The sequence below is a fragment of the Aspergillus fijiensis genome (assembly GCF_003184825.1).
Source record: "Aspergillus fijiensis CBS 313.89 unplaced genomic scaffold BO72scaffold_118, whole genome shotgun sequence".
Lineage (NCBI taxonomy): Eukaryota > Fungi > Ascomycota > Eurotiomycetes > Eurotiales > Aspergillaceae > Aspergillus > Aspergillus fijiensis.
The window spans coordinates 37,377-48,341 of record NW_024469094.1 but is presented as its reverse complement, the minus strand read 5'-3'; the positions used below and the strand labels follow the sequence as shown (position 1 = coordinate 48,341).

Sequence of the window (10,965 nt, the reverse complement as noted above, 5' to 3'; positions counted from 1 at the left end):
CAATTGGTGGTAGGTTTAGGTAAGGACATATGATGTCTTGACTCCGCAGAAGACCACGTTGCCCGTGTGTCGGGAATCCATGGTTCTTCTCACCTTGTTGTGCCTTGCCCCAAAAATCTGCTTTGGGTGGTGGTTTGGTGGTGATTTGAGTGGTTTTGGGTGGTTCTGGGTTCCGCCCTGCTGGAACCGGAACCTGACTGGGGCCTAAGGCCAGTGACTGATGGGCTTTTCCCTCCCCTAACTTAACTGTTCTCCACACTACCGCCGCCGCCGCCTCCACCATTCATCCATCCGTTCATCCATCCATCCATCCAATTTATCCATCCATCATCTTTCTTTTATTTACCATCTCCGTCCATAAGCAGCCCGTGTGCGCTCCAACCTTGAACGTATATCCCTTCCTCTTCTTACATTCTTACACCATCCTCGGTCAGTTGTTAATTATTGCCGTGGCCATTATTACTACTACTACTATTATTACTACTATCATTATTGTCGTTTTTCTTCTTTTGGCGTTTCATCTTTTCTTTTCGTTTGTTGGTAGCCTCAACCATCATTTTATTCCCTCCCCTGATATTCTGACATTCGCTTCTGCTTCTGCTTTCTCAGGCACGGTCTTGTGTTCTATTATTATCTACCAGGACCCCCGGTTACGTACATACAGTAATCGCCCCGGACGTGCTACTAGGTTGTTTCCCCTTCCATCTCAGTGCCGAACCTGCTCCGACTGTCGCGCTTCTCGTGCTACTGCAGACAGAATTCGCCAATGTTCGGCCTCCGTCTTCGCTGCGTCCGATAAACGACCCCTCTCGTGAACGCTTCCTGGTCATGTCGTTTCGCAGGCACCTATTGCGATCCCAACGTGGACTGTCCCTGTATTCTCGTTCCTGCTAGGTCGCCGCTCCAAGCCCTGGCGACTTTTCACCAATTCGGTGGAACAACAGCTTTTCTCGTCTGATACAGGTCCTCCACCACACGTCTACGATTGGAGGGTGCTTTTGCTATGGCGTCTAGTTCAAGCGAGGCTGCAGGAACCCCGGGTCAGCTGCAGACAAGCATCTGTCCGACGTGGGTCGAACCGGGGCTTCAGGAAACCGCATATGGAGATGCAGATACCCGATATACGACATCCGATCTTCGACGCGCCCACACTGTAACACATGGCACGAACACCATGGACAAACATACCGCGAACGCCAAAACAACTCGGGAGCAGATAGCGACCTCCTTTCTGCGCGTGAAAGATAGTCATGAGCTCCTGCGGAAGCGCTCCTTCAAGCGGGCTAATCCCTCTAAGGCTGCCGGCGACTCCCTACCAGCATCCAGGGAGCCCAATCATTTCACAGTGGGTAATGTTGGCCAAAATGGGACCATTTTTCTCAGGTAATGTTTGTCCGTGGCTGGCCGAATTCGGTCATGCTGATCTCATGGGCAAGGAGCTAACCCTTCCAACCCGTTACCTCACAGGCCGATTCACAACCCATCGATCAAAGAACCCTTCCAGGCGCCTTCCGCCCCTTCTCTGAATAAATCTCGCCAGGAGCATCATTTACAGCCGCACGCACATACTGGACGCGGTGGGACCGAGCCCTCTAGGTGGTCGAATTCACAGCTCTCGGAATTTCGCCCAGATCTCATTCCAGAAGAAGACCCCGAGGATGACGAGTCGGTCGACACAGAATCAGCGCACTCCCAACGCCATCATCCTCTCCACCCTCGGCCTCGTAAAGCGCATTCATTCTCCACTGTCTCCGAGCAATGGTCCGAGCTACGTGCAGGTCGCCCGGGAGAGCTTCAGATATTCATCGATCAAGCAGCCGACAGACCTAAAACTGCTGATGAACCGCTACGACGCCCATCGGAGAGCGCCCTGATTCCATACCATCTGGGCTGGTCGCCACCAAACCTCGACAATGAAGCACCGCTGCACAGCTCAGTATATGTGAGGACATCTCTATCGACTGACATGCGCGCCTCAAATATCCCCCGAGACTACTGGATCGGCACTGCGGCGCCCAATGCTTATATCGGTGACCCAATGCGGCCTTCCTTCGTCGGTTCTTTCTTTTCTGGAACTGGTGCCATTGAGATGCCCCAGCGAGCGGCGATCAACGAGCACTCGGCCTTCTACGAGCCCAAGGAGCCTATTGAACCTTCAATCTTCGAGATTTTAGCTTCGGAAATGGACAAAGAATCGGTTGTGCGCTACATTGCCGGCACAAAAGAAATCAGCGCTGCTACCCCAGCACGAATTGTGGCACAGATATCTTCGGCCTCTTTCATGGACTACGAGCTTGTCTCGGATTTCTTTCTCACCTTTCGTTCTTACCTTGCCCCTAGCACACTCCTGGCACTGCTACTAGCTCGGCTCCGATGGGCAATCAATCGACCACAGGACGACGGCAGAATTATCCGAATCCGTACCTTTGCCGCCCTTCGACACTGGATTTTGAATTATTTTGCAGATGATTTTGTTCCGGATTACAGCTTACGAGCATCATTCTGCGAGATGATAAACAGCATGTACACTGATGTGAAGGCCCGGCAAGGAGGAGGAATGAGTGATCTGAAGATTCTCATCGACCTCAAAAGATGCTGGTATGGCAAGTGCTCGGTCTACTGGGACACCGCCGAACAGCATGTCGCATTCCACAGCCCAGAGATTGCTATCAGGCCGGGCGGCCGCGAGGATGATATCACTTTGGAAACCGGTGGTAATACCATGCTGGCTGTCGGTGGTCCGGAATTCAACATGGAGGCTGGTCTCGAACGTAGTGTCTCTCACACTGCTAGTCACCACCAGCGCAACAATTCTGCTACCACGACGGGGAGTCTCCCAATGACTACAATGAGTGACCGCAGCATTCATGCGACTTCGTGTTCTCTGCCGCCTAAATCTCCGAAACGACTCTCTTTGGCTGTGACCTCCAACAAAGCACCCCACCTTGTACCACTTGCACCCTTGAAACTGACATCCTCTCGGGATGCACTGCCTTCACCTCTAAGTACCCGTCGCCATCCATATTCGGGCCATAAACACAAACGTAGCGGCAGCTTTTCCGACTCTGTCAGAGATGATCGCGCACCCTTCTCGTTCCTATCCCCGGGACAGCACCCTACCGCTTCTTCATATGGAGTGCTCAATTTAGGTAGTCTGATACGCGGCGAACTCTACCCTCCCGCGGAGTCGTACACGATAATGATGGCACCACCATCCCCTCCTCTACCATCGTCTGCTAGAGACAAATCCCCTAATCGACGAAGCACTTTTAAAACAACAGCCAAACCTAGCTCTTCCGGGTCCGGTGTAAAAACCATCATTGGATCAATTCGCCGCGCTCTACACAGTCGCCATGGAGGACCTAGCGGTTCGCGCACCACGCAGGGACAAACGAACCCTTCTTATCTGGGGAAGACCTCGGCGCTTCCCAATAATGTCGCATTTGGCTCCGATCTATACCGTGATAAAAAAGCAACTGCGGCGACCAAGCGGCGTATTAGAATTGACACGCTGTGTGACGAGGCCTTACGACAATACCGTGCAGCTGTCACTGACCAAGCGGAGACGAAGCCAGTCGTCTTGCGTTCTGAACCTCCACGGCATCCGACTGTAACGGCTGATGAGATAGAGCCTCACCTTGCCACACCCGGTTTGGTCAGAATGAACAGCCAGCTAACCACAGGTAGTGAGTCGATTGTCATTGTGGATGGCACTGGCCTTGCGGTGCCGATGATGTCCGGGGCCCTTGGCTCGAATGCCGGCCTCGAAGAAGCTCCTCGATTCTTGGATACAGAGATCTCCTCGCAGAATTTGAGGGCTCCATCCTTGCTTGCACACTCTCAACGCTCGACTCTAGCCACTGGCGAGTACTCACTTCCCATTTACCTCGACGAAAGCGAGTCAAGCCTCTCGTCCAGGGCGTCCAAATTTCTTCGTCCTTCCGGTTCAAATACGTCACGCAGATCATACTCAGTCGAACGCGGATCAGCATCTTGGAAACAAACCTCGCCCTCGCTGCGCCTGCGTAAATATGCGTCTTTCCAAAGCGGGATCTCCAAGCTGCGCCTCACGTTGGGTAGCGAGCCAGCCGTCCCAGTCCCAGGACAACACTCGCGGCAAGAAGTGGATAGACCTGCAGGCCCAATGCTACGCAGGCGTCCTGGCGGAGACCTTCGTCAAATGCGGAATGAGAGCTGTCCTCAATCTCGAGTTAACTCGGAATTGATGCTTTCTGATATGAGTTATCGCACTTCTGGTGCGGACAGTTTCGATACTCAGCTTGAGAACCTCGGCTTCAGACCTCAGACAAGTCTTATTCCACCGAACCCGCGATACTCTCTGATGACAACACATTCATCTCAGAACATGCGGCGCTCATTCGAGGCTGCCATAGCTCAATTCGCGCAAATCCCGGATGATGGCGATGGAGGCGTAGAATCAGCCTTGCTGAAGCTGGAGGGCAAGTGGCAAGGTCAACCGGCTTCTGACCATGAAGCAGTCCCCGTTGGAACAGAGACTTGTACTCAAGGTTATGCTTTTGGTAGTGTTTGTGAAGAGGATCGCTGTTATCAAGGTCAAGCTGCGCAACATCATCCGAGTTCGGCCAACGCTGCTGGACGACGCGAGACATTCCTTGGAGACAGCTTGACTTACTCACAGATACAGGGACGCCTCGTTCATCGTCGGGACAATTCCCGCTCGGTGGCAGAAACAGAAAATCCTTACAGCTCAATCCCGCTGCTCGAGCGGGGATTGAGTGATGATTCAATGAAGAAGCCAAACAGTCGACCATCGTCGAAAGTCGCTAGCTCATCTCGCATGCAAGCCAGCGACATCTCTACATCGGGCACAATGAATGTGGACTCATCACATTCGTCTCTTGATATTGTAAAGAAGACTGAGAGCTTGAATCGTATACCACGAGGTTCTACGCTTCCAACCGTTCCTCACGAGTCGCGCAAGCAATTCGGGCGCCTATCAGGATTATCCTCGGAGATTTCCGTGGACCTAGTCGATACACGACAGGCGGCGGAGCAACGGCTATCTCTCGATACACACAGGCTGAGCGATATGTCCTTGGGAATCCCTACACATCCTCTTGCCCATCCGCCGTCCCATCCGCCGTCCCCTCCGATGACCATCCAGAACACTCGATCGATCTCCTGCGCCACGCCTCTCAACCCGGTGTTGTTCCCAACAGAACCCCTGACGCCTGACCCATCTCCCAGAAACGCCGCGGAGCAAGCAGATGGCCGAGCCCTGGATGTGCAGCATGTATCCGGCGATGTCCTTTCCCGCTCCGAAAAGCACCGCCAACTCCCTCCGCCATTGAACAACAACACCGAACCCGACCATGTGCCATTTGTTCTCTCTTGCGAGTCTCACGTTCTTGCTCAACAGCTGACCTTAGTGGAGATGGCCGCATTGAGCGAGGTCGATTGGCGGGACTTGATCGATATGCGATGGAGCAGCGGCTCACCCTCAGCACTCAGCTGGATCCAATTCCTGAAGGAAGGAGAAAGTCGAGGCATTGATCTGGTTGTAGGCCGCTTCAACCTGATGGTCAAATGGGTGCTCTCCGAAATTGTTCTTACCCTCGATCTACATGAGCGGGCCCGGACGATTGCCAAATTCATTCACACGGCGGTTCACGCCCGGCGGATGTGTAACTACGCAACAATGCTTCAAATCGCCATTGCTCTATCATCTACCGACTGCTCCCGACTGCAGAGCACGTGGGCCCTGGTTCCCCCCGCCGATAAGCACCTGTTGAAGGACATGGAATCCCTGATTCAACCAATTCGCAACTTTCACGACCTCCGCGTAGAGATGGAAACGGTCAATGCTCAGGATGGCTGCATTCCGTTTGTCGGTAAGTTGTTCTTTGGGGCACTACGATCTCTGTCAAGGAATCCGTGGCTAATCACTCAACATACAGGTCTCTATGTCCATGATCTCACTTACAATGCACAAAAACCGGCGCAGGTGACTACATACGATGGAGAACCCTTGATCAACTTTGAACGCTACCGTACCACGGCCAAGATCGTCAAGAGTCTTCTTCGTTTGATTGACTCCAGCACCAAGTATAGATTTGACCCGATCCCGGGTATTATCGAACGCTGCCTGTGGATCGCATCGCTCTCCGAAGAGCAAGTCCAGCTGCGCAGCAAGCAGCTGGAATAAACACTATTTACGGCTTGACATATGATGAACCATGTCGCTACACGATCAGACTTAACGAGATGACAAACATAATAATTTGGGAGGATGGATTGTTTTATTGCATGGAGCGCTCGTGATCATGTTGCGCCAACTACCTAATACCCCCGAAGATACCCTGGATCGCATTGGGCCATGGACAGAATGGGTGTTGAAAATCTAGTTACTTGTCATGTATGTATGTTTGCTTTCTATGTATATTAATCTTGCATCAGGGTGCATTGGGATTGGACTGTTGTTTTGCATATCTGGTTCTGATTTTTGGTTTGTTTTATTTGTTTATCATTATTCTCTTTGGATGCAAGGAGAGAGGCATGACATGTTTGGATTCTGATGCGATGATGTCTGCACAATTATCAACCTTTTCAAGTCAATGGTAAAGGAGAAGGGGGGTTTCATCCTTTCTTTAATAGTCTATCCTTTTCCTCACCGAAATGAACCATCGATTGAAGCAATCTAAATTAAATCTCAATGCACTGAGCGGCGGAGCGAGCATAGGAGTTTCACAGTGGAAGTGGATAATAATATAACAATGCTACTCCGTACTCCGTAGCCAGGCTGCTTCTTTTCTTTTTCGGCCAGCCAGGAACTTTCCAGGGTTCCACTGCGCCCGCCCGCCCGCCCGCCTGCCTGAACACTCGTCATTTCTCTCGCTCGCTCCCTCATCGTTTCCCTTCTTCTCCCCCTTCTCCATTTTAGTCCTTCTCCGATACTCGTCTGATGGATCTTGACTTCTATTAAGGCAACTTACCCACTATCACTCACTTCCTCTCTCTCCAGCATATACCGCTCTCTTACAAAACCCCGTCCATCCGGCTCGAGACCATCTCATTCACACAGACGGGAAGACGACCCACCGGGGAAAGGAGGCTGTCCTCCATACCAACCAGTCTTGAGGCTGTCTCCTCCATGGAGCGAGAGCTAGTATACCTCTTCTACTCGGATTCTCCTACTCTCTTTTGCGACTCCGTTTTCCACCGTCATAGCCCCTTCATACGTCATGAACGACCCCGACTCCCCCCGCGGGGTGTCGGACGAGCTCGACCATAGCGATCCATCCTCGACAGACCTTCACGTCCGCACGCTTCCCGATGATTTACCTAAGTCTTTGGATGACCGCCGCTCTTTGCCAGTCCTGCAGCACGAGACGGAGATGTACGATGCCTGGCAAGGTGCGCCGCTACTTGTTCCTCCTTTACCCCTCCTTCGTACCCCTCTCCGGGCTGCGCAGCTTTTCGCAGCTGTCACCCCACCCTCCTGCGCATAGCAAATGGCTAACCTATATGCGACACTGCAGGTCAGTCGCAATTTCTCACCACCCCCGTAGCCGCCAAACCCTTAAGCTTCAGCCTCACGCTCGATGATCACACGCATGACGAGGAACATGCCCTTCAAGCCCAGTATGGACGCGGTCTTGCTGCGGCCGCTATCGACGACGATAACGAATCTACAATCACAGCTCGCCTCGAGGATAGCGATGCCCGGTTGATGGAGATGCTTGCTGCGCAGGCGGCACACCGGGAAGTGGATTCGCTGGGTGCGGACGAAGATGCCATCGCCTCCGATGAAAAGCTGACTGAAGCGGAGAAGCGGGACATTCTACAGCGGAGTTTGAATATGGCGGCGAGTAATGGCGACGTGGAACGTGTTCGCAAGCTGGTGCAGGGGCAAGCAAAAGACTACGTGAATGTCAACATGCCAGATGAAGAGGGCACAGTACCCCTGATCTACGCTAGCTGCTTTGTATGTTCCGTGGCCTTTTCCCTTCCCTCGCTGAGTTACCGGGCGATGCAAGACTGACTACTCGGTGTAGGGACATCAGGACGTCGTGTCAGCCCTGCTTGATGCAGGGGCTCTTGTCGACCAGCAGGATCGCAATCAGTGGAGTGCCTTAATGTGGGCCATGACTAACCGACATAAAACAATTGCCAAAATTCTCCTCGACCACGGCGCATCTCCGGACATTAAATCCTCATCGGGTGGGACGGCGTTTGACTTTGCTCAGCCAGGAAGTGAGATTTCAGAGTACCTGCACGAAAATGGATATCATTTTGGACCGAGCGCCATCGAAGACGACTTTTATGACTCCGGGTTCGGCCATGGTCGCTTTGAGGAGGAAATCGCAGAGAACGAAATGAAGCGGCGTATGATGATGGAAGAGAGCGCGATCAACCTTGAGGTAGACCTGTCGAGCCTAGGATTGGACGAGAAATTCGACGTAAGTTGGATGGCAGATTCTCCGCTGATGATACTATGGCTAACATTGTCTCTTGATTGCATCGATAGTCGCAAGATGACGAAGATTTGGAAGAGGAGCAACAAGAGTTCGTTTGGGACCGGTGCTTGAACGACCAGATGTTCGTCTTCCAAGACAATGAGCTCGAAAAAATACTGAATATCATCATCACGAACATGACACCACAGCGATCACCCTCACAGAAACCGGTACCCGCCAACCTTTTATTCCTCAGCGCTCGTTACGCTCATTATTACGCCAGCCCCGAACTGCTGGCCACACTTCTGGTCTCCGCGACCGATAAAATCAACGACGTCGTGGAGCGTCATCAATGGGACATGACTATCCTGGCCTTCTGGATGTCGAATGCGACTCTTTTGCTCCACTACCTGAAGAAGGACGCCGGCTTGGTAGAAGCCACGGTGGAATTCCAGCTTCACCTGGCCGAGTTGATCAATGAGATCTTCATTCTGATCATCCGCGATGCTGAGCGTCGCATGAATAAGGTTCTCGACTCGGCCATGCTCGATCACGAGACAATTCCGGGCCTGGAGGATGTACATTTCCAAAATGAATGGAAACTTTTCCGACCCAAGTCCAAGGCAAAAGCCCCCGAGCCGGTAGAGAAGCGCTTCCGACCACCATCTCCGCGACGGCGTGCGCAGGTCTCGCCGCGCAATATCACCTCCCTTCTGTCATCAACCCTGTTTGTCCTCGATTTGTACGATGTTCACTCCGTAATCACCACTCAGATCATTTCCCAGCTTTTGTACTGGGTGGGCGCTGAGCTGTTCAACCGAATCATGAGTACCAAACGCTACCTGGCCCGCACGAAAGCGATGCAGATTCGCATGAACGTCTCGACGTTGGAAGATTGGGCCCGAAACAACAATCGCCATCCGGAACACTACGAGAACGGCTCGACGTCCAGCACGGGCGAGTGCACCATGGACGCTGCGCGCAAGCATCTCGCCCCGGTGATCCAGCTTTTGCAATGGCTGCAATGCTTCTCCTCGCTGGGAGATGACTTCGAGTCACTCGTGACGACTCTCCTTCAATTGCAGCAACTAACCCCGGCCCAGCTTCTGCATGCGGTCAAGTCGTATCGGCCAGAGGTCGGAGAAAAGGGACTGACCAAGCAAGCGATGAAGTTTCTTATTGAGCTGCAGCGCGACCCGGAACTGCTCTACCGGGAGCATGCCAAGCTTCAAGCGGCCCAGCAGCAACGAGGTGCGGCGCAGGCGTCAGCCTCTAGCGATGGGGGACGTCCTCAGACGCCCCCGGCGACGACCATGCCGGGCGATGCGGCCACCTCCCCTGACGCCTCGACGCGCGCCTCGATGGCATCCCCGGGGTCTAGTTTCGCATCTCCACGACCGGCCCTGATGGAAGAGCGGGCCGGTAGTCATGGGGTGTTTTTAGATCCGTCTTTGACCCTCCCCTTCTCCTTACCCACCAGCACGGATATGCTGATAAGCTACGGGGCTGGATGGGGAGGTACTAATCGCGAACGGGCGCGTAAATACATCCCAACAGTACCCCCGGAAGTGCTCAGTCGATTTGATCGTGACGGCTGAGGATGACAAGAAAAAGCACATGGGGTGGGGGGAGTGCGAAGCCATCCAGCTTTGTGTATCGGGATACCCTGGGACCCATTGATTACCTTCTTCGAGTATATACATTTATCTAGGCTTTTTCTTTTCTTTCCTTCCTATTCCGCCACTCAGTCGCATTTTTCATGCACTTGCCTGTACTGAGTAGGAGTAGTTTAGAGTGGGCAGTATGACATGCCAAGCGGTCCCTTGGGAAGCGGGTTGCGTAAGGCCGTCAGATTGAGTAGTTAAAGGGGAGATGGGGATGGACAGTGGAGTTACTGGAACGGGCCCGACCGGTTTACAGAGAGATTTGGCCAATCTAGACGAGGCACGCCGAGATACTAGTAACTTGAAGAGAAAAGCGCATGTCTCGAATGGGCGGAAATCGGATAGGGTTTATAGGTTTGTACAGGGGAAAACCCGAAAAGAGCAGCGGAGCAGGAAAGCCTGGAGCAGTGCTATGGGGGATGACGAGTCGCACCGGGCGGTTCGTCGTCAGCAAATCTGGCCGCTAGTCTCTTTGCAGCGCTGGGAACTCCACTGTCAACCGTTTACTTTATATAATGTGTTGGAGGTGAAGAATCAGTAATCTACTAGCTTCACCCCAGTTCCCGCCTCTATCTCCTTCCTTCTCCTCCTCCTCTTTCTTTCTTTCCTTTTTTTTTCCCCCCTCTTCTCCTTCTCAGACTCCAAAAATTCTATTCTTGCTTTCCATCCCGCGTTTCTCAGGCATCAATCCATTTACGGCCAGCATCTTGAGGCATCGATATCCGGGGACTGTCTCTTCCCGATCTGGTTAGTCTACGCGGGGACCAGCCCTGTTTGGGTAAGTGTGTCTTTCCCGTTTGGGGGTTATCCTGTTTGGGCGATGATTGAGTCTGCATTATTATGATTATTGTCTCCAGCTCCAG

General features: G+C 52.8%; 2 protein-coding genes across 2 annotated transcripts; both read left to right on the top strand.

Moving 5' to 3' along the window:
• The first annotated feature begins 825 nt into the window (after positions 1-825).
• Positions 826-6,293, top strand: BO72DRAFT_30704 (mitotic regulator LTE1). The gene is made up of 3 exons (XM_040940475.1): positions 826-1,383; positions 1,468-5,873; positions 5,940-6,293. Exons 1-3 carry the CDS (start codon positions 1,004-1,006, stop codon positions 6,185-6,187), a joined length of 5,034 nt encoding a protein of 1,677 aa, XP_040795050.1. The 5' UTR covers positions 826-1,003; the 3' UTR covers positions 6,188-6,293.
• Positions 6,294-7,223: 930 nt separating this feature from the next.
• BO72DRAFT_393024 (DIL and Ankyrin domain protein) lies at positions 7,224-10,036 on the top strand (the record flags this gene model as incomplete). The annotated part of the gene is made up of 4 exons (XM_040941918.1): positions 7,224-7,395; positions 7,521-7,966; positions 8,037-8,441; positions 8,510-10,036. 4 exons carry the CDS (start codon positions 7,224-7,226, stop codon positions 10,034-10,036), a joined length of 2,550 nt encoding a protein of 849 aa, XP_040795049.1.
• Between the last annotated feature and the right edge of the window lie 929 nt (positions 10,037-10,965).